This window comes from Harpia harpyja, chromosome 5 (assembly GCF_026419915.1).
Source record: "Harpia harpyja isolate bHarHar1 chromosome 5, bHarHar1 primary haplotype, whole genome shotgun sequence".
Lineage (NCBI taxonomy): Eukaryota > Metazoa > Chordata > Aves > Accipitriformes > Accipitridae > Harpia > Harpia harpyja.
The window spans coordinates 49,496,074-49,520,918 of record NC_068944.1 but is presented as its reverse complement, the minus strand read 5'-3'; the positions used below and the strand labels follow the sequence as shown (position 1 = coordinate 49,520,918).

Here is a 24,845-nt window from a genome sequence, read left to right as displayed (position 1 = left end):
GGGGGAATGGGGAGGCACAGCGCCCCCTGCCGGCGCCGCCCAATGGCGGTGCTGGCGGCCGTGGGGGGGGATTGGCGGCTTCCCCGGCGCGCGGCTGTGACGTCAGCCGGGCGGCCGTCGTGGCGGAGCCGCCGCCATGGGGAAGAGCCGGTCTCGGTCGGCGAAGGCGGCGAACGTCTTCCGCATCGCCCGCAGCGGCGCCGTCAAGGCCAAGGCGAAGGGCAAGGCGCGGCCCGTCACCTCCGGGCTGAAGCAGGTGAGTGGCGCGGAGGGGGGGGACGACGACGGCCTGCCGGGGGGTCGGCGCGGTGGCTTCCCACCGGAGGGCCTCCGTCCCGCCGCGTCGCCCGTAGGCCCCGCACGAGGCTTCGGCCTGGCGGGCCCGGCCGCTCCCGCGGCATTTCCTCCGGGCCGGGCTGGCGCGGCCTTTCCTCCTGTTGGGCCTCTTCTGCGGGGCGGGGGAGGCGCTCGTGACTGACTGAGCAGGGCTGCTTTATGGACAGAACCCTTCTGGGCACAACGTTGCAAAGTACACGATTTCCACCTGAAAATTAGGCTTATATGTGGATGACATCATCTTCAAGAAGAGAAGCACGAAAAGTTTATTTGACTAATCTCCTGCAGGCATCTGCCACATACGACTTAGAGCTGGTCTCCTTGCGGCGGCTCATTTAGAGAGTATATAGTAGCATCTCAGGATGTCTGTCCTAGGGAATGTGATGCTAAAGACAACATCAGTAGTTCAGTGAGTTTACGTTTACGAGACCACGCTTGCAGCGTCACTGATGGTGTAATTCAGGGTACGGTTTAACAAAATGGCTTGATCCAAACCGTGAGGCACAGATACTGCAAGGGGAGGTCCTGCTCCTTCCTGTCACCTTCCCGACCCCAGCCTCCTTTAGCAGGCTCCGGCCTCTGTTCCCACAGCTCTCCTTGATGCTGGCTTGGGAACTCATCGCATACTAGGTGATTCAACTTGCTAAATCAGCAGAAAAAGCAATTAAAAATGCATTTTGCGTTTTTCTGTGCTGGGTTGGTGAGTTGAACAAACTTAATTATGAATGAGTGCAAAGAGAAACATTTTTTGGGTGAAGAACCAGAAAGGATGGAGCCTTTTCTGATCCAGGAGCTCTTTGTTTGTCTCAGCTGTCAAGTAAAACCATGTCAGTGAGATACAGTGAACAGATCTAAGAGTGCGCACTGCCATATGTTTTACTCTTAATTCCTCTTTTCCCCTTTCTTGCACCTTAGATGGGCTGCGATGCTCTGCAGACCCTTCCTGCGAGCTGATTCAACACACTAAAGCAATGGAAAAGTAAACAAGCAAAAATGATTCTGCCCTTTTTGTGTCCAGAGAGCACCACAGCCCAGAAGAGGGAGGGATTGGGTCGTGTGGCTGGGAGCGATGCAGGGGAAGAGGGATGGAGTTGATCTAAGCAAGAGTTTTCCTCTTGGTAGCAGCAAGTCGTTATACGGTATCTCCTTCTCAAACCCTGCCTCCAGCCTGAGATGTGTGATCTGCTGAGAGTTCAGCTGGTCCCTCTAGGAAGGCATCTGAGAAAAAAAGCAGACGGTTAGTGGCTTATTGTTCCCATTAGATTTAGTTGTAGTCTGCTGGGCAGAGTTAAACAGCAGCTCTAAAAAAAGGCCCTTTCAAATTTTCTCCTGCAGGCTAAAGCCACTTGACAAGTTAATCTGGTAGACAGACAGGAATGTAACAAACTTTGGAAATAAACAACTTCATGTTGCTGGCATCACATCTCCGCTTAGTCTAGAGGGTTCTGTATAATAAAGGGAGAAACAAGTTTAAAAAAACATATTCAGGAAAAGTCAGTAGCTTATTAGGAGTAAAATTTTATTCTGTGCGTTTGAAGCTGTATTCTTTAATTCATTAAGCCTTTGGGGATTTACTTATCATTAAGCAGTATAGGAAGATGCTCAGAAAAATTTGTTAAAATAGGTTTATTCTTTAACAGAGAAAAGCCCATTGTAACTATTCAAACAACTTTTGATATAGATACACGTGCTAGCTATAGGGCCTCTTTCTGTGGAGGAGTCCTGCCAGAGTAGCTGAGGATACCAGATATTAAAACTGACTGGATCCTTTCAGCACCCCTGTGAAGCTGGAAAATGGTAACAAGCCCTGATGGGAAACCTAAGATCTTTGAAAATTGCATTGTCCATGGTCCCATCCACTCTTGATTTGAGTTAGGAGCTGAGTCTGTATTTCTCGAGTCACAATCCAGTTTATTATGAGTTAAAGTGCTAATCTGAGTAGGCTTATTTTATCAGCCTCTTGCCACTACTTTTTTACTACTGGTTCTCTTGCTCACTTAGAATAAATGGAATTGTTGTTAATGTATACACGCTCTGAAATTCTGGAAGCTTTGAAAGCAAAATGAATATGTGTCACCGTTCGTGGTTTGCTTCCCCCTGTGTAAATTGCTGAGAGGTGAACTACAGGGGTAGCCTTTGGAACAGCAGTAGGTATCCTGAAATTTGGGGTTGCCTGAAGATGTATCAGTGTGCTTCTGGAACATTTGCAATGTAATAGGCCATTATTTGGCTACGATCCTGTTTCAGACTTGGTGCTTCAGAAGCAACATGTGCTAGGGCTGAGATCAGCTGAACCTTACTTTGCTGCAGCGGTGAAAGAGTCTATGCCCCCTTGTATCCACCCTGCTCCACAGATTATTGTCCCCAGAGCACAGCACATGTCCATATCTTAGCTCTTCCCCTTTGAAAGCAAGGATCTTTGGTGAAATAACTTATGAAGGCAGACTTGGGCTAGTAAGTGAGGCTGAGGTGTCCAGGGACTACATACACATCCCCTGGTCTGCTACAGCCATAGAAGATTCTTTAAATACCATAGCAAAATCTGGTAGACATTGTTGGCCAGACCTATAGTATGAACATGTAGGAATGCAAGGTGTGATGTTGAAAGGCAAACTACTGGACGAAATTAAAAATGGTAAGATCATTTACAAATTGTATTGGGTTTGTGTGTGTCATGGTTTAACCCCAGCCAGCAACTAAGCACCACGCAGCTGCTCACTCACTTCCTCCTGCACCCAGTGGGATGGGGGAGAGAATCAGGAAAGAAAAAAGTAAAACTCGTGGGTTGAGATAAGAACAGTTTAATAGGACAGAAAGGAAGAAAATAATAATGATGATGATGATAATAATAAAATGACAGTAATAATAAAAGAATTGGAATATAAAACCCAAGTGACGCACAATGCTATTGCTCAGCACTCCCCATACAATGCCCAGTTAGTTCTCAAGCAGTGATCCATGCCCCCCGCCCAGGCCAACTCCCCCCAGTTTATATACTAGAACATGACGTCTCATAGTATGGAATACCCGTTTGGCCAGTTTGGGTCAGCTGCCCTGGCTTTGTCCCCTCCAAACTTCTTGTGCCCCTCCAGCCTTCTTGCTGGCTGGGCATGAGAAGCTGAAAAATCCTTGACTTAGTATAAACACTACTTAGCAACAACTGAAAACATCAGTGTGTTATCAACATTCTTCTCGTATTGAATCCAAAGCATAACACTATACCAGCTACTAGAAAGAAAATTAACTCTATCCCAGCCAAATCCAAGACAGCGTGGCAAGGTTTTGGTAGTGGGAGCCTACAGGGGTGGCTTCTGTGAGAAGCTGCTAGAAGCTTCGCCTATGTCCGACAGAGCCAATGCCAGCCGGCTCTAAGACAGACCCGCCGCCAGCCAAGGTCGAGCCCATCAGCAATAGTGGTAGCGCCTCTGGGATAACAGATTTAAGAAGGGAAGAGTTGCTGTGGAACCGAAACTGCAGCTGGAGAGAGGAGTGAGAATATGTTGAGAGAAACAACCGTGCAGGCCCCAAGGTCAGTGAAGAAGGAGGGGGAGGAGGTGCTCCAGGCACTGGAGCAGAGATTCCCCTGCAGCCCGTGGTGAAGACCATGGTGAGGCAGGCTGTCCCCCTGCAGCCCATGGAGGTCCACGGTGGAGCAGATATCCACCTGCAGCCCGTGCAAGACCCCACGCCAGAGCAGGTGGGTGCCTGAGGGAGGCTGTGACCCCGTGGGAGACCCACGCTGGAGCAGTCTGTGCCTGAAGGACTGCACCCCGTGGAAGGGACCCACACTGGAGCAGCTTGTGAAGAACTGCAGCCCGTGGGAAGGACTCATGTTGGAGAAGTTCCTGGAGGACTGTCTCCTGTGGGAGGGACCCCACACTGCAGCAGGGGAAGAGTGAGGAGTCCTCCCCCTGAGGAGGAAGGAGTGGCAGAGACACTGTATGATGAACTGACCGCCACCCCCATTCCCTGTCCCCCTGCGCTGCTCTGGGGGAGCAGGTAGAGAAAATTGGGAGCAAAGTTGAGCCTGGGAAGAAGGGAGGGGTAGGGGAAAGGTGTTTTAGGATTTGGTTTTATTTTCTCATTACCCTACTCTGATTTGATTGGCAATAAATTAATTTTCCCCAAGTTGAGTCTGTTTTGCCCATGATGGTAATTGGCGAGTGATCTCTTCCTGTCCTTATCTTGACCCACGAGCCTTTCATTGTATTTTCTCACCCCCATCCAGCTGAGGAGGGGGAGTGATAGAGCAGCTTTGGTGGGCACCTGGTGCCCAGCCAGGGTCAACCCACTACACAAATGAAGGAAGGAACCCTTCCTGGAACTTGACTCCAGCTAAGAGGAGCTGAGGGCAGTATAGCAGGGCCTGTCTACAGCCTAGCTTTTGTTTTCTCTGTGTTCTGTTTCTGGATCACTATGGACTCCGTTTCCAATAGAGCAAGTTTAACTGCTTTCATAATTTTCAATTTATTAGAACATTAGTAGTACATGACTAGATGATATAATTAACAGATAAACCTACTAATATGCACGTAATGCTGGCTGTGTAAGTTGTACAAAAATGGTGCAATTTCACATGCCATTGGAATTTCTGTTAAAAATACCAATGTGTGTTTTTTCTTTTCTCCCAGATAAACATTAGAAATGCTGAGAAAGTTAGCACAATAAATAAAGCATTTGCTGAAGTTCAGAAAGAAGTACAGCATCTATCAAAAGGCACTACAGCAGAACCTCAGAAGAGTCATAAGGTAATTTCCCTTTGTAAAAATCTGAGGAGGGAAATGAAAGGACTATACATGTTCAAAGCATTATATTCTGGCTCTAAGACTGCAGGCAATTCATGCAGTTGCTTTAAAGCTATAAAACCAGCTTTATTAATTTCAGTTATGTTGTAATGTTGAATATTCAAGTGCTATATAACTACTAAAGTAAAAAGAGAAGAGGGTGGGCAGCCAAGCTGGAGCATGCTCCCAAAACGTATTTTAAAATTATGTTGTAGCTGTTTTTTAATTTATTTATTTAAAGTTAATTCCAGCTGCAGCTGCTTGATATGAGACTTATGTCTCAACATGGATAGACACAAAGTAAGGATGAACCTTGCCATTCCCTACCTGAAGAACCTCATAGTGCTTTGAACCAAACAGCTCTGCCTCTTTCTGTTCCGATCCCCAAGCCTTCCTATTCCCTCACCAGATCTACTAACACCTGAAATTGCAATTTCTGTACTAGAGCTCTTCTGTAGCACTTAAGGTTCAAGACAGTGTTTCACTTGTCTTCCTTCATCTAGTCTCTTAAACAGGGCTACGTGCAGCCTTGCGCAAGAAATAATTCACAGAATTTAATTGCTGATGAGTTGCTGTGTATAAACTCTTTACGCTGACTCTTTCTGGTCCTCTGGATGTGGTTTGGGGGAGAGAGAAAGCAGATACAGATAAATCCATCCTGGCTGTTGGCGGAAGTAGAGGGACTTGGGAGAAGTGGACACGAGTTGAGTGTTATTTACTGTGCCTGGGGTGATCAAGTTTCTGTATGGCTGGGAGCAACAACATGAGTGTCAAATGCCTTAAGGAGAGGCTGAGGGAAAAATGAAACGTAGATGACAGTGCTGCCAGCACAGGATGAGGCCGAGCAAGGGTTTCCAGGCAGTTGGTGCCAGTGGCCCTGTTCCTGCTGGTTTGTTATTGCAGACAGCCAGGAATTTGGACTATACCACTGGTCCTCTGCTAGTAGGGCTATACATGACATAATGTTGAATCCCTCAGGCTGTAATAGTATTTTCCCCAAAATTGCAAAAGTGCTGTCAAGAGCGCTTGCGAACTAAAAGCTGAGCCTATTTCCATTTGGTCATGTATGTTACATTACTGGCATGATGCTTTGTCTTTCTCCTGCAGAATAAAGTATTGGCTGCTTATCTGTCAAGTTTAGTGAATCCTGTAATCCCCCAAATTATTGAATGATGACTGCAAAATTAGCCTAAATTAAATATGTAAAGACAAACTAATCTTCTAGACAACAAGTACTTATTAGTGTTTTTCTTCTAAGCAGACTAAAAAGAAATTGCTTTCTACTTTAAACTGAAAGTCCTTTTTTTTTAGGTTTCCACAAATCTGGAAGAGGAACCCGCAAATGTGGATGCTGCCACAAGCCTGTTATCTCAGTTGTAATGCATAATGGACAATGAAGGGATTGCAAGAAATGAAGATCACAAATACTGATGGCTTTGTTTGTACAATTTTATTAAAAAAAAATCTTGTTAATATACAAGTATTGGCACACTTTAATACAAACTACAAACAGACCTTTCCTATCATCTAGGAAAGTGGAATGTCAGAAGTCAGTGTGAGAAACTTAAAGTGCTAAAACAGAAGGCACTTCACAAAATTGGTTCACTGAAACAATTTAGCATAACTCAAGTTGATATCCTTCACTTTTCAGCTTGGCAGTGAAAGCTTCAAAATTGATGGAAAGGTTAAAAAAAAATATAGAAAGCTTCTTGGCAGTAAAGCTTCAAAGAAAATGCTGTTAACTGTGAGCAAGAAGCCTAATCATTTTTAAAAAAATGATCAAAAGGCTATAAAGCATTTTCACTTTTCTTAGTAAAGAAAATTCCAAATAACTGGATTACACAGAGGGCACTCAGGTGAAAAAACTTGCCAGAATTTTTGATAAAAGCCCTTTTTTCTAGTTGTTGAATTTGTTTTGTGAAGTAGTTAAAGGAAGCAAAAGGAAATATACTCCCAGAGTCAGTGAACTAAGAAGTTATACATTCATTATTCAAATACTTAGGTTATGAAGAAGTCTAGAATGTTATAGTTAGAGGTAGATAAGTAGTCTGGTTGACACAATATCTAATAATTTAGTATCTGCACATCAAAGAGATCACAGACTCCTTCATTATCATCCAGGTTAAAGTTGTAGTCATCTCCGGGAGTAGGAGAGAGTCGTAAGAGAGGAAAAACTGTAAAGCAGGAATAGTTTAGTTTAAATTAAAACACTTTTGGAATATCAGCCCTATCTCATAATTCAGTATGTTTGTCATCACCACTATCAGGGTTAGTCTTAATAATTAAAATGGTCTTGATAATCTGACAAGCATGCTAGGATACATACTGTGAATACCTGTATTGCCTTCAAACTAAGGCAGTAAGTGACATGTCTACATTTTTTGCTTTGTATTTTAAGTGAATTTGCTGAAACAGAGTGATAGCTGTGGAATATGGACTTAAATTCTCCTTCTGCAGCAAAGGAGCTCCTGAGCAGCTTTTGAAACTTTCATCAGAAAGCCATTTATATTTATATTCCTTCGTCTTGTTACAGTATTGCATATATCAGCCTTCAAATATTTATCGTTTTAAGTAAGGAAGTTACCATTATCCCTATTTTACAGATGAAAAATGGAGGCTAGCAGTTTCTCTGTGGACTGCATTTCAAGCATGGACTTGAAGCCATCTTTTGGGGAGGGAATGCAAGAAGAGAAGCCTCAGCCCTCACGCTGCACCTCAGGAACACTAACCTAGTGCAGATGAGCTGGGCATGCTGTACCTGCTCTGAAAGTGGAAACTATTTCCATTTCAGCAGCATATTGGCACATTCACATAATCCCATCATGCCCCTCGGATCTTATAATTACATGGTTCTTTCTGGATAAGCCCTGAGGTCTGCTTGGAGGGCAGATAGTAGTACAGGCTGCTTACAGAGCGCAGGGCAAGAGGAAAAATGCCAGCTGAGTTCACCTTTTTGCCTGCACCTCAGTGAGATAGAGCAGAGAGGCAGGGAGCATACGATCTTATTAGCTGTGGTTCAGTTCTGCACTCATGGCCACCAAGGTGCAAGAGCAGAAGTGGGTGACATTTGTCTGTTCTGTTAGTGTATCACAGCTGGCCATGTATCAGTCTGCATGCAGGCAGGTAAATATGTTCTGCAATGTTTACTCAAAGCTCCTGCAGGAAGCCTGAGGCAGAACAGAATTAAACCAGATTTTTTTTTTTTTTAAGGCAGCACTCTAGTCATCAGCCTGTTCTTTCTTTGTTCCTGAGTTAAGGACTGGTGAGTTACTCATGCATGTAAGTGCTTGCTGGATTAAGGCTTTCATATTTCGATTGTTAAATAAAACTGTTGCAGGGAATGGAAAGGGGAGCAAAGACAAGAATGACAGAGGAGGCAGTACAGGGGAAGGAAGTAGTTTCATACTGACTCTTGGCATCAGATTTAACAGACACCTACTAAGAGTGCTGTTCACACAAAAACGATGCTGCTACTTGTGATTATTAGAAAAGTAAAGATGCTAAATACTTACCGTCAGAAGACATGAGTTCATCAATGATATCCCCACTGATATTTCCTGTGAAAGACAAGAGCATGTGTTTATGAAAGGCAACAATATTCGCATTAAAACAGAACTGCAAAGTACAGTATGGCTCGTGCAGTGTAGGAGCTGTGGAGATGGCACACCATGTATACGTAAAATATATTCATCTTTGTATCCCTCAGTTTTTCCTGATACATTTCTCCCACTGATCCCTTATAACCCTACAGCCATGTACAATTTGAAGCTTATTTGGTGGCAGAGAAAGGTATTTTGCTCAAAATGAGTTTGCTACTCAGAGCTGGCTCAGTGGCTTCATTAGGAGATAAACAGAGGCCTGTCATTTCCTCTGTGTAACTCATCAGTAATTTGGTCACAAAGAAGGGCTCAGGAAACTAATAAAAACATTTAAACAGTAACTACTGCTTCCTACCTGTGGGCTCTTCCATCTTTGCTATGTCGAATGAGTTTGGCTTGAGAATACAGTTAACATCCAGGGGCAGCAAACCCTGGTAGTCATTTGAGCTAGCTGTAGCTTGGGTGACATCTCCTGTAAGGCTGGGGTACAACACCGACTCTGGAAGGCTGGAGTAAGGAGCTGCTGGGGTTGTACTGTTCTGCTGCACACTGCCGTCTACAAAGACACGAAAGGCATATTAAAACGTCTGTTACAGTAAAAGGCAACACAAAACGCCTGCACCTGACTTTGTCTTTTGAGGAGAACGTGGCCAGTGTCTGGGATGAGGTGAGAGGAGTCTCCCCCTTCCGAAGTCACAGGCGCTATTTAATCAGGACCCTCAGAAATGCAGTCTGTAACAATGACAGCATTTTCTAAAATCTTTTCCTATTACCCTACTATTATTATGAAAAAAAACCAACCCTGATATTCAGGCAGTCTCTCATTGTGGCTATGTGGAAGAAGGTAAGTGACCTTGTGGCACAAAAGCTGGAACTGGTGCCTGTATTATCTGTCTCATTAAAAGGTACATGTTCAAATCATGTCCTCTGTTAGAGGTTGGCAATTTCATTCCATACTGCATTTCTGGAGAAGCACCTCAGAATAATTAACAGGATCACATCCAAAACCTGTTTGGTATAAGATGATAAGCTACAAGAGAAGAATGTGTTCCACCAGACAGAAGACAGAAGAAGAAGAGGGTTCTCTCTAACCTCTTGAGAGCTGTTGGTAAGCCCTTGGGATAGTTTCTTAACAGACAGATGCTACGCTATGCAAATTCTTGACCTTTCCTTTATCTACCACCTTTTCTAACAGTTTCTTCTTTCCCTCCAGTTCCCTACCTCCGCCACCCATCTGAGGTAAGAAAAACCCTGGACCCACCTGATGGCGTGTCCGCAACTGATGTTTGCGGTAACTCTTGTCCTTGGTTCAGATCATGTTGTTCTGGTGGATTTTGAGGAGCTGTAGCAGGTTTAAGGGGAGTCGCTGGAGCTGCAGGCTGAGATGGGGGCTGTGCAAGGTCATCGGGCGGAGGAACTGGAAACACCATGGGCTTGGAGGAGCTTGATTCTTTATTTATAAGCAGCACATGGATAGGTCCTGAACTACTTTTAAGATTGATCTGGTATTTCTTCTGTCCATTCTGTCCCTGTGAAGGTGGTGTATTTTGAAAGTTACCGTTCCTTGAGAACTTGGAACTTTACAAAACATAACAGTAACTGCATAGCCTTATTTCCCAGAGAAAGTAATGAGGATGTTTGAACAGAATTCTCAAACTGATGCAGAAGATAAATACAGCGCCCTTCTAGTTAGATCGCTAGGAAGAGCTACGAATTGGCACAAACTTAACAAATCATACTCAGGAAAAAAAAATTTAAAACTAATACGTGTGATCTAATAAAAAAACCAAACCCAAACCAGATTACAAACCTGTAATGTATTTACCTGACCAGAACACAGTTACAGAGGACACAAATATACAATTCTTTGAAGTGCTTAACTAAATCTTGAATTCAAGTTACATGAGACTTATAGCAGGGCTACATCTTATCAATAACAACGATAAATAATGATTTCTGTACATTTACATCTCTTCCTTTTAAATGGAGCTTCAGAATGATCTTGGTTGGGACCAAGCATCCTAAAACAGTTGGATATCTCACCCAGACTGAGTGAGCACAGGATCATGAGTCAGTAGAAACAATTTCTCAGCTGATTTGCGAGGCCTTCTTTTGGCAAGTTACTTAAGCAATACAGCTAGGACTAACTTCCCCTAGCATAGTCTCAGTGAGACCGCTGACTCTGCAGTGGCTAATTTAGCGAATAGGTTTTCAGCAAGTATGTTCTAGGAAAAATGAGGATGAGAAAAGTGGGAAAGGAGCCTCAGGGAAGGGGAACCAAAACAAAAACATCCAATTTGAACTTGGTGATGAAGACTAAGATCAGCTGTTTTAGTCCTTGACAAAAAGCCAAAAACCCCACCCCAATATCACAGCGGCTAACTTTGGTCCCACAGAGAACCTTACCATTGCCTGAACTGATTTCAGCAGAGATGGATAAAGATAGTACCACTGATCAGCTTCATGGTTCTAGCTTTGGATGCTCTTATGATATTAGACTGTGCTTAGCCTCACTAAAAATAGCTTGTGAAACTTCTCAGGTGAATTTCAGCCTTCTACAAGCATAGTGGCTATCATGCTTCATACAATGCTCTCTCCCAACTATGTAAACCCTATTTAAAACAGAGCACTGCAACAAAAAAAAAAAAAAAAAAAAAAAAAGAAAGAGGGACAGAGGTAAGTAATTTCGCCTCCTGCTTTAATCTTGCCCATTTAAGCCTTTTGGCTAAAGCAAGACCGCAGTCTGTTTCTCTATCCAGTCTAGTACCATGAGACTAAACATAAATTAAATCTAAACTAAATCTAAATGAAACCTGCAACTAAATCTAAAGGGCTTTTTTGTAAGAGATCTGTTTTAACAATACAACAAAGAAATTTGACACATAAAAGTCACTGCTAATAAGTTCTAAAGGGAATTCATGACAATTATGCCTAATTTGGAAAGTTGCAACATTTGAAGGCATGAGAGAAGAAGAGAGGGCAAAGAAACCCACTACTATATCTTGTTTTTAATAGAAGACAGAGTTACCATTAGTCTATCTAGGTGTACAAACCCCACTTTTTCCCCACCCAGCCTCTCTTTTCTCAACTGAAACCATCTTAATTTTTATTTCTTTCCCCTCCTGCACACAGATAGAGATAAACCCTTCACTCTAATGTAGCTCTTCTTTTCCACTGTCCCTCTAGAACACTTAGGTAAACAAGAAACCAGTACATACCATTTCGGGTATAGGTACTTCTAACTGTGTACCACAAGGTGCTTGAATTGCTAGAAGTGTGTCTCCTGGTTAAATAGCAATTTTTAAGAAAGTGTTAAGTGTGCATATTTTTCTTAAGTCTTGCAAGGTATCCACTCAAATGAGATATGGTAATTCTCTAAGGCCACTTAAAATACTGCATAATTCTAGCATAAATAAACTTGTGGTGGGACTTGCAGATTTCCTGTAAGATCCAAGTATATAGCATAATATAAACCACAGAATTCCAATACTTAGACCATAGTTGCAAGAACCTTTTCTCATAGCGATACCAGATTTACCACTTCCTTTACCTGTTTGTTACTGTCCCCAGATCTCCTAGCTGTGTACTTAACGTGAGGTGAAAAAATTAATTAGTTTCTTTTTCAGCTAAAACAGCTCTCCGGTCCAGCTCACTTCATGGCTTTGAAGAATGGTGGCAGTACAGAAAGACTTAACAGAAGGAAGAAAAGGTATTAATGATCGTCTTCAGTGCCAGCACTTCCAAGTGTCTAAGTTTACACTTTCTGCAGCACATACAACCAGGATGTAACAGCTGACTATCAAACTCACCTGTAGCTTACTATGGACACTAAATCGTATTGGTTAAAGTCAGGAGATCACAATTACATCAACAGCACTGGCACAACCTGCCTTACACTGCAGGTCACTCACCTACCTGCACATCGTCTCCCCTCTGTCCATAACTTGGAATAATGCTTTTCCTTCTCTCCTCCTAAGAGACACTTACATGAAGTATTTACTATGTGACTGGCATACTAGATGCCTCCACATTTTGTAATGACTAACTCTTCAGTAACAGCTTAGTTTTGTTGAACTCCGCAGTAGTTGTCTAATCTTGCATTTTTATGCAAAAACAACCCCAAATTTCCTTGTGGCAAAGAAGAGATGGTTCTGAGCCTAGCTGGAGACTGAACAAGTCTTCCCTCGGGTACCCCAGGATCAGGAGAGGATGTCAAGGGAAGTAACTTCTTTGCAGGACAAACAGGGGATCAGGCCCAGTCAGCATGCGTTTATGAAAGGCAGGTCCTGCTTGACCAACCTGATCTCCTTCTATGACCAGGTGACCCGCCTAGTGGATGAGGGGAAGGCTGTGGATGTTGTCTACCTGGACTTTAGTAAGGCCTTTGACACTGTCTCTCACGGGATACTCCTTGAGAAGCTGGCAGCTTATGGCTTGGAAAAGTGTACTCTTTGCTGGGTGAAAAACTGGCTGGATGGACGAGCCCAGAGGGTTGTGGTGAATGGGGTGAAATCCAGCTGGTGGCAGGTCACAAGTGGTGTTCCCCAGGGCTCAGTATTGGGGCCAGTTCTGTTTAATATCTTTATCAATGATCTGGATGAGGGGATCGATTGCACCCTTAGCAAGTTTGCAGATGACACCAAGTTGGGAGGGAGTGTTGATCTGCTCGAGGATAGGAAGGCTCCACAGAGAGATCTGGACAGGCTGGATCGATGGGCCAAGGCCAACTGTATGAGGTTCAACAAGGCCAAGTGCCGGGTCCTGCACTTGGGTCACAACAACCCCATGCAGCGCTACAGGCTTGGGGAAGAGTGGCTGGAAAGCTGCCCAGCAGAAAAGGACCTGGGGGTGTTGGTTGACAGCCAGCTGAATGTGAGCCAGCAGTGTGCCCAGGTGGCCAAGAAGGCCAACGGCATCCTGGCCTGTATCAGAAACAGTGTGGCCAGCAGGAGCAGGGAGGTGATTGTCCCCCTGTACTGGGCACTGGTGAGGCCGCACGTTGAGTACTGTGTTCAGTTTTGGGCCCCTCACTACAGGAAAGACATTGAGGTGCTGGAGTGTGTCCAGAGAAGGGCAACCAAGCTGGTGAAGGGCCTGGAGCACAAGTCTTATGAGGAGCAGCTGAGGGAACTGGGGTTGTTTAGCCTGGAGAAAAAGAGGCTGAGGGGAGACCTTATCGCTCTCCACAACTACCTGAAGGGGGGTTGTAGTGAGCTGGGTGCTGGTCTCTTCTATCAAGTAACTAGTGATAGGACGAGAGCAAACGGCCTCAAGTTGCGCCAGGGGAGGTTTAGATTGGATATTAGGAAAAATTTCTTTACTGAAAGGGTTGTCAGGCATTGGAACAGGCTGCCCAGGGAAGTGGTGGTGTCACCATCCCTGGACGTATTCAAAAAGCACGTACACAAGGCACTTCAGAACATGGTTTAGTGGGCATGGTTGATGGCTGGACTCAATGATCTTGAAGGTCTTTTCCAACCTAAATGATTCTATGATACTATCTGCAATTTTTGGCAATTTCTTCAAACCTCCTTTACAAAAGGAATCTTTTTGATTTAGCAGCAATGCCCCATCTTTGAACTTCAGCTGGCTCCATTTATATATAGCATCATCAGGAGCTCCCTGTGGCCACAGCTGCCACCAGAAAATGTTATGAAATTTCGACCTGCCTCGTCTTTCTGGTGGGTTGGACCAACATGTCCTGTCCCTGGTGCCATTAACAGCCTAAGGCAAGCTGCTGCAAAGTATGAATACATAAAAAGACATCAAAAACCAGTACTCCAAAAGCAGCTGAGCTTCCGTTTTACACAATCTGTGACTACAACTAGAAAATGCCAGAACTGGCTAGTGATGAACATTATGAGAGGTATCTACTTAGTACTGATCACTATTGCTTAGTACTGATCACTATTGAATACTTCTAAATTCAAAATACTTCTAAATTCAAAATACTTGCAGGGAAAAAGCAGGATAATTAGCAAGTTAGTTTTCAAGTGGAAGATCGGGAAATCCCTCACTGGAAGAAATACAGCCTAGCAGCAACTTACCATTGAAGCAGTTGCAGATATCTTCATGGGTGACATATGAAAATGTAATTTATGTCAAGGAACATTTTTCTTAAAGCAACAGGAAACTGGTATTTGTTGCCCTTTAAAAGAAGTTTGTCCAAACTGAGCCTAAACTATAAACTTATTGCTGTTACTCAGAGGTGTAATCAAGGCATGATTTTTGGCTTTCAGAATGGCTAGTTAAAAATAGCAGAGTACTGTTTTTTAAAGGAAAAAAAAAATCTGTATCTGTGAAGAAAATACAAAAAGAAAAAGGTTGTGTAGCTTGAATGAGCAGAGAGGCTTCTAAAAAAGGACAACATGTAAAATCTTGTTTTGAAGAATACCATTTACCTCACTAACTTGACACTGTAGGACTCAAGTAAGTATCAGGACTTCTCAGAATCACTCAAAAAAATTGCCAGAGGGGACTTGAGAGTTCATGTGCCATCCCATTCCCCTGCCTCAAGGTAGGATCAACTGTTAAGACATTCCAGACAGACATTTGACTCCCCTCTCCTGGAAAACCTCCAGGGATGGATATTCCACCATCTCCCTGGGGGGGTCAATTCCAGTGCTAGCTCTCCCAAAGGAGAATTTCTCCTAACATCTAACTTCAATCTCCTTTGCTACAAAATCCATTTTACAAGAACAGTTTCTGTAGAGCAACTCAAGTAATTTTTAAGTACTTATCACTGGTGCTATAGATAAGAAGGGCACTTTCCTGCTCCCAATCCCAGGTGTCTATTTGCTCAATATCTTGCAAGACAGCTAAACACATGGTTACGAGCAGTGTAGCTGGAACCCTCTGCTCATGGGGTATTTACACACAGGATTTTTTTCCAGTTCCAAACCCAACAAGCTTCAGGACTTTGTCAACTCAATTTATCTTTGGGTTATAGCTTAATCTTTTCAAGAAAAGGAAGCAACACAAAAAAAGATTGATGTAAAGCACTGGTAAGAAAGTATCTATGCAAGTGCCGGAAAGCAATACAATTAATTTAAAATAAGACACCAGGATTATACTATGGACTTTAAAATTACTGCCATATATATATGTGTGTGTATGTATATACATGTGCTAAATTATTTTCAGGTTACCAATCATACAGTCACAGAAGTCAAAAAGTCATGTAAATAAGACTTGTATTTTCTTTGTTTTTGAACCAAAACCAGAAAAAATATTTGCCTTTCCACGCTTCTGGATAAAATGGACTACATTATGCTTTATCTGTTACCTACACTTTAACTGTTGCTGTAATTCTAGTTCCAAGATGCACACAATTAATTTAAAAGGATATTGGTGGTTTGTAGAATCATCCATGACATTCTTGATACTTTGCTGAAGCCACAGTTTCTGCTGATCCAATTCTTTTTCTTTAAGCTCTAGATCTTCAATTTCAGCTTCCAGGTACCTCAGCCTGTCTATGACTTCTTTTGTATTGCAACCAGCACCTACTCCTCTTAAAAAGGCATAAGGGTTCATGAAACCACAAGTGAAAATCTAAAGCAAACACGCAAAGATAATTTCAACATTTTGAAAATCTACTAATATTCAATATGAAGGAAATGAGCGTTTACCCTCCCAACAGTGTTTTAATAGAAAAATGAAAATTCTTAACTTCAGATCAAATTTAGAATTCCCCTCTACTGAAATTTATTTTATTTTGGAATGTAGTTTTTTTTCTGCATTGGAGATGGTTTGCAGGCCCTTCCTCCTTCCCCTCTAACTCTCAGCTTGAGCTTTCACCTTCAGTGACCCAAGAGAAAATAGGCATGGACAACAGGAGTGTAGCTGGGTGAAGACAGTGTGTCCCGATACCCCTCCAGATTCATCTAGAGTAAATTTTCAACTACAAGTGCTATTTATAAAGTAGCACTACAAGTTTTCTGCAAGTTTCTCTTCTGTATGCTTTAAACTTAATTTTATGTATCAAAGATGCAAGTTAAAGGGAAGACAAGTAAAGTTCATTTGCAACTTTACCGTAATTCTAAAATGTCGTATTGCTCATTGATGAGTGTAATGTTAATTTTACGGTGTCATATCTAGTCAGGAGAAGTGGAAAGAGGCAATTTTTATTGCTCTTGAGCACGTGAAAATTTGCAGAATTGACATGGCTTACTTCCACTGAATGCTGTTTTTTGACTTCTTCTCAATGAGATCAATCCCCTCCAAAACATTGGTGATATCATAGATCCTTCTCTTCTGCCTCACAGCAAGGGTATCAGCAGCCTGTCAAGAGAAGAACAACAAGTATCAGCAACTTGCATGCTGAGGGCAAAAGACAGTTAAGCCATTCCCTTGGAAAAATGCCAGCTAACGTCATTCTGAAGGGAGAAGGTTCAGCTCTTCAAGAGCCAGATGCTCAATCATGAATTCAAAAGTTCAGCACCTGCACGTAGTGTTATGAAGCATGCTGAGAGGAGTCACCTCTCTGAAGGCCAGTAGCCCTACCCTCATCAGAGAAGAGAGTTCACATGTGTTGCAAAGACTGTGTTTGGTATTTGGAGCATGTGCTATTCAACTGCACAGAGGAGCTTGCAATGCTCTTTTTGGAAAGTAGGAGAAAGAAGGGAAGGCAGACAGCAATGGCCTGCAGTGGAGCAAGCCTCTGAAGCTAACGATGTATTAAGTTTATCATTCCTTCCACTGACACTGGAGGTACTGCAGTCTTTGTTTGGATTAAACTGTGCCGGGATACGAAATGACAGGGCTGTAATTTCACAAAGTGGCTGAGGGAGAGCTGCAATACTTCCAGCCAGCATCATCCTCTAACACTTCACGGCATGAATCCGCCTCACGGTGTACCTGGGCTCGCTCAATCTGTCACATGGAGTACCAAGAGCTGTTTCACAGCCACCAGGACCCTGGTACAGCTCACAGGGAGGCTCGCTGCTGTCACGCTATCACTTTTACATTACAACTGGCTATGCTGTGTGTCTGTGTGCTGTCACAGCTCGGCACTCAAAGCAAAGCAGAGCGTCAGGCAGAGGAAACAGTCTGCTTCATGTCGTAATTCTCTCCATGGTGACTTTTACGTACCTGATGCAAAGACTTAAGATAAAATAAGCAAAGTTGAGCTAGTCGTGCCTTCCACACTCTCCCCTCTTTGATGCTGTAAAGTGGCTCAAGTTCAAAGAATATTAACCAAAAGGAGAGAAAGCAAAGAGGAGTCCAATTTTGTAACTACTCAGGACACTCAAGATACAACAATTACAAGGGATTATACGTATTAAATCGATTAAAAGAAAAAAGGAAGAAAAATAAAGAGAAGGATAGCTGGCAAAGACTTCTGCATCCCAAATATGAACTAATGCATAAAGCCAACTGATTTCCACTATAGGCACATAATGATTTATTTCAGTTTGTCCAATCTATTAAATTGATGCTTTTAGTAAAGTTGCCTGTATGAAGAGTACAACCTGAGACAACCACAAATAGGAAGGAAAACCAAATCCATTTTACAGCAAAGTCCATATAACTCCTTTTACAGTATTTTCTGAACCATAAAAAAACTCACTAATCTTCCAAAGAAATGACATTTTCCTACTAGAAAGTTAATTACTAGAACTCAGTAGTACAATTTTTTTTCTGCTAGTGAAGTAATATTAAAAGGAAAAAAAGAAAGAATGGAGATTAAAAATAATACTCTTAATAGCCATGAAGTATAAACACTGCTCTTTCTCCTTGACAGTGATGTACCTAATAAACACTGTTTCTACTGATACCGTTATCAACATTTATCTTTTGTATGGTCTTCTGTAGCAGTCTGTTAAAATCTTTTCCTATCTAACAAAGCAAAATACATACAAATACATATACAGTGCACACTTCAGTTCTCTCCAAGGAAACAGGCACTTCAATCACTTGTATCAGCAGGTATGTGCCTGCTATCTTAACCTATTTTTGCTGCCTGCATACACGCTGTTTCCGACTGCGAGAGAAGCCTTCAAAACCTAGGAAGTGACAAAATTGATGCCGTCTGTGCAATGTTTAATCAACACCCCGTACATTTCACAGTCTTCAGAGGCACGATTCCTACAAGCACCCCACATGATTCAGTGCAAGGAATGGACAGCACACACTTAATCGGCTGCTATTCAACATTCTGCTTTCTTCCCATTGCTCTACGTATGGACCTAGGACTTATTCTACCACTCATGGTTTGAACGATGAAGAAACTGCTCTGGACACAGATTTCATTACCACATGAGATTCTCCAAAAGGCCTGTCTGTACAATATATATTGTATTTCATATGCCCAAAGCACAGCTCCCATTAATACCAGCAGTGGAGATTCACCACTGCTGCAAACCAGGCTCCAGCACCCCAGGTTAGACACTGTGAAAAGGAACGACACAGTTACATATGTATTTGGCTTGACTGGCCCTGTATATAATTCAATCACAGCTACAAAGTCCAACTACTTACAACAAGAATTCCAACAAAGAAGTCAAATGGGCCAGTCTGGGAAGTTTAATCCAGACAGTCACTAGCTTTCTGGTGCTGGTCTTGTAACCTAATTATCTTCTCAAAATTTTATGGGGTGTTCCACAGATATTTTAAAAAACAATTGAAAAGTTCCTGCTCAACACTCTAGCAGTTACCGATATGACACCTTCTTGTCGGCACATGGCTCAGAAATTAAGCTCAAGCATTCAGTTCCTCCACACAAACCACGCACTAATGACTTCAAGAATTAAAAGAGCCTCCTGAGATAAATCTCCTGTTGTAAAAAACACTTTTAAAACTCATAATTTCTCAGCCTATGTTGAGCAAATGGTTGAAGCAGATCCAGCAGCACAAGAAAGGGACATCTACCACAATGGCCCTGCTAACATGGTTGGACGTAGCTTCCACACTCCTTCCCCTGAACCATTTGGAGTGTCTTCATAAAATCTTTTTAATGTAAAGCTGCTGCGCCCTAGTCATTCCTCCTAGTATCTCTTCATACTTTGATTAAGTACATATCCAAGACAAGCACTGTATGAGTGTCTCACAAACAAGTTCAGAACTGGAAGAAAAACATCTAAGTGCAGGGCTTCAGTTCTGCGTGCATGCAGATCATGCAACTTCTGGAATACAGAAAGCATGCTGTTCAGCACAGTTTCAGCTGCACGCATGCTCACACACACAAAACCCTGCCCAGAAATAAAGCAACCAACGAGAAAAAGGGTAATCGAGAGTTTGGGTGCATTCTCACACAACTACTTCTTTGCTCCCTGGGAGCTGACAAAAGGTAGTGGGAATCATCAGCTGCACACTCACTGCATTAGCATTGAAGAGCAGAGGAATTCGCTAGAGCACCGTGGCATAGTCATAACCGAGAGGCTTAACAAAGCAGAACGGCCAGCAACACCTGCTTGCTCTCCATGTGTCAAAGGAAAGAGGTCCTGCATCTTCCAGACTGTGCCCGTAGCAGATGACAACATCTTCTTCCCAAGAGGACTGTCAAAAGTTCGGTGGGGGTTTTAAACTGAACGGCGTGCTTGGCAACCTGTACGTAAAAGTACTGAGCATCACTGCACGCAAAAAGATTAAAGGAATGTAAAATTTAATAGATAACGCTTTTTCTTCTTCTGTGGAATAGGGCAAGTGTAAGCCAGTTGTTATTTGCTCCTGATCAATAAATTTCTAAAGGTAGTAACAAACAAGTAGGTTTTAGAGTACCTGATGTTTTGCGCTGATTATCAGAAACACTGCTCAACTTTGAGTACAGCAGGGATGGCATTCTGCTAGAAACCAAGCCTATTTAAGAAATCAAGGCAGAAGCAATTGTATGCTACTGAAGAGAAAGAATCATTCTATTTTGGGAGTCATTTCAGATGGGTTATCCCTTATCCACTCATCTTGCTCTTTTTCTCTCTTCCCTGCAATTCGTGGGTTGCTGCATATAGGAACTTTCTTTTCTTTCCCTTCCATCTCAACCCTTAACATCTTAAGCTTATTTCCATAACTAGATTTGTTTATACAGGGTTATTCAGGGACAATTATGCAATTATTTGAGAAGAGCTGTTTAATTTTAAAGCAAGCACTGCAGATTTAAAATTCCAAGTAAAGAAAACTCTCACTTCTACTCCTGCAATTTGTCAGGTATTAGCAGAGAAGTGTCCAGCACCAAAACATTTCCAAAAAAATTTCAGCATACAGACCTCCCAGGGCTCCCTGCACCTAGAGTGAGGAACCGTGCCCACACATAAGACGATGCATCACTTCTGCTTCACGATGGGTTAACACACGCATCCCGAAGTATCCTCTTAACTATAATTATAGATGTATCCAAAGATCACCAGGAAATGAGCTATAGAACAGCTTTTCATTCTCAATTGCTAAATCACAAAGCTACAAGTATGCTTAATGTTTCCAAATTGTATTTTCTTCACAGTGCACTCCTGGTTTTGCTACAGAAATACTGATCAGCAGCATCAAACAGTCAATATCTGTCAGTAGAGAGACATCTGAAGATGTTCACTACATTAATCATTTCTTGGAACACTCTGTTCCGTTTCAAGACCATCCTGTTCTTCAGTTCCCTGAGCATATCGACATAACGCGCATGCTGGTTTTCATTTTTCCTGAGATAAGTGGCTTATTTATGAGAAATACTGGTTACAGAATGTACATTCTGACTCACTGTTTATGAAAGTACCAACGATTTATTCACTGCAGTTAGTATTTAATTCCAACAAACAGTATCCTGTAATTCAGAAACCAGTCTCCAACAAAGGTCTTGAGCAGAAACGTCTATGACTTGTTGCAATGCCCGTTTACTTTGCCCTGCCTATCAACCCTTCCACTCCCTCTGGGTGGTTCCCTTCTTACAAAAGGGAATGAGAAACATCATCCCATCCCTCTACACAGCCCAACTTTATTGTGCAAATCCATCCTCTTTGGGTCTTTAAGCTAAGTTTTTTGGCCTGTTGTCTTACAAACTGAGTATGTTTTGCTTCTCAAACTGACCTGGAAGATGTTGCAGCACATGACAGATAATAAAGTAAGCTGCACAACAATCCCCAAGATGTGGACAGCTTAGTTCCGTTTTACTGAAGAAAGAGGCAGTTAAATACAAAGAAGTTCATCAACGTGTACAGACCACAACACAGCTAAAGGAGTATGAAACCAATCCAGTATCCTTCCTAGTTCACCCTGAAGTTTCACTAGCCACTGTAACACCGCTGAAGTGCTTGTTCTCTGAACAGAGATGCACAAATCAGAGAGCACCGCTCACCTCCTGTAGCCCACTAAGAATAATCAACAAGGTCAACTTTCCAGAAAGGACTTCAAGTAACCAAAGCACCAAGACAGCCTCTTACTGCACTTTGCTTAACTCCTCAGCAGTTCACTGAGGACCTTAACCAGCTGGGAAAAAATTCACCTTCGCCTCGACGCACCGCGCACGCCGACAGCCCGGCGGGCCCGAGCAGAGCCCCGGCCCCTCAGCTGGCGCGGCAGCACGCTCCAGGGAACCGGCGAGTGGGGTGCTGCGCCAAGGGTCCCTCCCGAGACGGAGCGACCTCCCAGCACCCGGACCTGGCGCAAGGCGGGCTCATCCCAGGGCCTCGCCGGGGGAGTCCTGCCTCCGGCCGCTGCGCTCCGATGCCTTCGCACCTCAGGGGCAGCAGGCTGCTGAAGCGGGAAGCGGATGACGATGATTTGCCACCCACCCCGCCAATTAAGTGCCTTTTATATACGTAAAAAAAGTACTAAAAAGGCAGCGGTCTGTTTTTCCCTTGCTAAAAGGATGTCGAGGGGGACGGGTGAGAAACAAGTTTAAATAACGGCCCGTACACTCAGTCAGCGTGCAGAGCAACGCAGCAGAGTAAAAAAATAAACAAACACCCCCCCGCCAGTGAACTACGTTTTACGATACACGGAAACCATTCCACCCTCTTTAAAAAGGGCCGGAGCGCGTACTTCAGCCGGCCGCGGCGGCTGTCAGCCATCACCGGGCAGCCGCAGCCTGTCAGCGGCCGGGGCACCCCCCGCCGCCCGGGGAGGGAGGGAGGGAGGGAGGGAGCAGGCGGGCGGCCCGGGCCGGCCCCCGCGCTGCGCCGCCCTCCCGGCAGCGCGGCGGGGCTGTGCGCGCCGGCGAGGCCCGGCGGTGTCGCGGGCGCCGTGCCACCCCCCCCCGCCCCCAGGCCGCCGCCATGGCGCCGCCGCCCCGCCCCACCCTCGCACCGCTTTGAGGTCCAGCACGCCGTCCTTGGCCTCCTGCAGCAGCGACACGAACTTGGTGGTCAGCAGCCCCAGGCTCTTCTCGTGGCGGCTGCTGCTGCTGCTGCTGCTGCCCCCGCCGCCGCCCGCCGCCTCGGCCGCCGCGGCCATGCCGCCCGCGGGGCCGCCCCGCCGCGCCACGTGTCGCGACCGCTGCAACGGCCCGAGCCCGGAACGGAGCCCCGGCCCGAGGCCTGCGGCGGGAGGGGCGGCGCCGCAGGAAGTGACGCCGCCGCCGTTGCCTGGACACCGGCATGTTTCGGCCGCGGGGGGCGAGGGGGCTGCCCGCGGGGAACGGGCCGTGCCCGCCCCTCGGGGCTGGGGCTGCGGCCGCGGGGCGGGTGACAGGGCCGGCCCGGGGCCCGTCCTCCCGCGGAGGCCGCCGGCCGGCAGAGCCGGGGCGGGAGGGGTGAGCCCGCGGCACGGAGAGGAATTGCGCGTGGCTGCGGCGGGCCGGGCCCGGCTTTGGCTGGGGCTGCCCTGGGGCGGGCGGCGCAGGCCCACGGTCCGCCTCGGGCGAGCGGCCCGAGCGCCTGATGCGCCCCGCAATACGATAGCGCCTCGTCGCTCGATTCACCGTTTGCACTGGATACAAAAACCCACTTAGATTAATTATAAACGGTGTTCTCACAGCGCCCGAGGGGGACGCGGGACACGCTGCTGGTCTGGCGAGAGTCACCGGGGGTTTAGGATGCTTTCCTGGTCCCTTGCACTGGTGTCCAAATGTACCCGTTCAGGTACGCCTCTTTCCCTCAGTTACCACCAGACAGAAGTAGAGAAGCTTTGAAGTCCACACAGCATAAGAGTTCAAGAGATGCACTTCAAGAAAGAAATGCTGTGGGGAAAAGACCCTCAGGTACCCCATCACACGAGGCAGTGGAGCACATTATGACAGGACATTACACGGAATGTGCCATGTCACCCAGGAGCTGTACGCCTTCATAGCCAACAGCACATTCAGGGTAATACATGTATGCATAGGAGCAAACAGGTCCTTGAATTCTGTCCCTCCTGGTCTCGGGTAACACAGGAACTTCATGACTGATTATACATTCAGTATTGATTTAAACAGATCCATTACCTTGTCCGGAAATGAAAGCAAAACAGAATCTAATAACAGAATCGGTTTTAAATTGCCATTAATGCAGGAGAACATGCCTTGCATTTGACAAGCTCAGAGTTCACATTTCATTTATTTTTTTTTAATTTATTTTATACCTTTCAGTAATGTCAGGCTGAAATTTATGCTTGCGAATAGGTAAATTTGGCACAGCTTTGACCTATACCATATTTTTATTATTTTATAATTTTGAAGATAGAAATCACTTAAATATCTATTAATGAAATCAGAAAATTTTGGAGGAAAAGCTCTGAGCCAATATTAATAAATTGAATCAGGGTTAAGAGTAAGTTCTTTTACCTTCCTGGTGCATTCCAGGTATTCAATTACTTCACCCAAAGTGTAGCTTGGTCAAATAATAAGCCAAGAAAAAAGAAGTGCCCAAGGAAACACTTGATCAACATGACAGAAAAGCACTCTGAAGTGGTGCAGCCTTTCTGCACCAGTAATATCCATTTAAATACTACAGAACAGCTTTCCAGGTGAGCATTTCCTCACGTAACATGGCTTCTGAAGAAGCAGGAGCATGTAGAACACAAGGTGAGAATGAAAAGTCATTTTCTCCTGCATTTAGGTAACAGTGATATATTTCTGTCAGCGAATCAAGAGGGATGGGAGCAGACCAATCAATTAGGCTAATTTTAAACTTCACAACAAAACTTACTAGACTGGCATTCATTAACCCCATTGTGCTGAGTTGGTTCTTATACCTTGCTGTTACCATGAAGTTTTGCATATTATCAA

The 24,845-nt window shown here is 44.3% G+C and overlaps 3 protein-coding genes across 5 annotated transcripts in view; 1 reads left to right on the top strand and 2 right to left on the bottom strand.

The window, feature by feature from the left end:
* Nucleotides 1–84: 84 nt before the first annotated feature.
* Nucleotides 85–6,600, top strand: RBIS (ribosomal biogenesis factor). The gene is made up of 3 exons (XM_052786722.1): nucleotides 85–256; nucleotides 4,968–5,084; nucleotides 6,432–6,600. The coding sequence occupies exons 1-3, from the start codon at nucleotides 137–139 to the stop codon at nucleotides 6,498–6,500; spliced, it is 306 nt and encodes a 101-aa protein (XP_052642682.1). The 5' UTR covers nucleotides 85–136; the 3' UTR covers nucleotides 6,501–6,600.
* On the bottom strand, nucleotides 6,556–23,202 carry E2F5 (E2F transcription factor 5). Of its 2 annotated transcripts, none has more exons than XM_052786724.1 (9): nucleotides 22,946–23,202; nucleotides 16,890–16,999; nucleotides 16,068–16,229; nucleotides 14,767–14,810; nucleotides 11,938–12,002; nucleotides 9,977–10,248; nucleotides 9,075–9,268; nucleotides 8,633–8,677; nucleotides 6,556–7,294 (listed from the first exon to the last, which is right to left on the bottom strand). In XM_052786724.1, the coding sequence occupies exons 1-9, from the start codon at nucleotides 23,090–23,092 to the stop codon at nucleotides 7,185–7,187; spliced, it is 1,149 nt and encodes a 382-aa protein (XP_052642684.1). In that variant the 5' UTR covers nucleotides 23,093–23,202; the 3' UTR covers nucleotides 6,556–7,184. The 2 variants fall into 2 exon arrangements, with proteins under 2 accessions (XP_052642684.1, XP_052642683.1); XM_052786723.1 differs by having other exon boundaries at nucleotides 9,075–9,275; nucleotides 9,981–10,248; nucleotides 22,946–23,196.
* The window catches only part of LRRCC1 (leucine rich repeat and coiled-coil centrosomal protein 1), a 30,319-nt gene continuing 21,668 nt past the window's right edge, over nucleotides 16,195–24,845 (bottom strand). For both annotated transcript variants that reach the window (XM_052786720.1, XM_052786721.1), the window contains exons 20-21: nucleotides 16,890–16,999; nucleotides 16,195–16,229 (exon numbers count right to left, since the gene is read on the bottom strand). The gene's annotated coding sequence lies outside the window, so the exon portion shown is untranslated. The remainder of the gene's footprint in view (nucleotides 16,230–16,889; nucleotides 17,000–24,845) is intronic.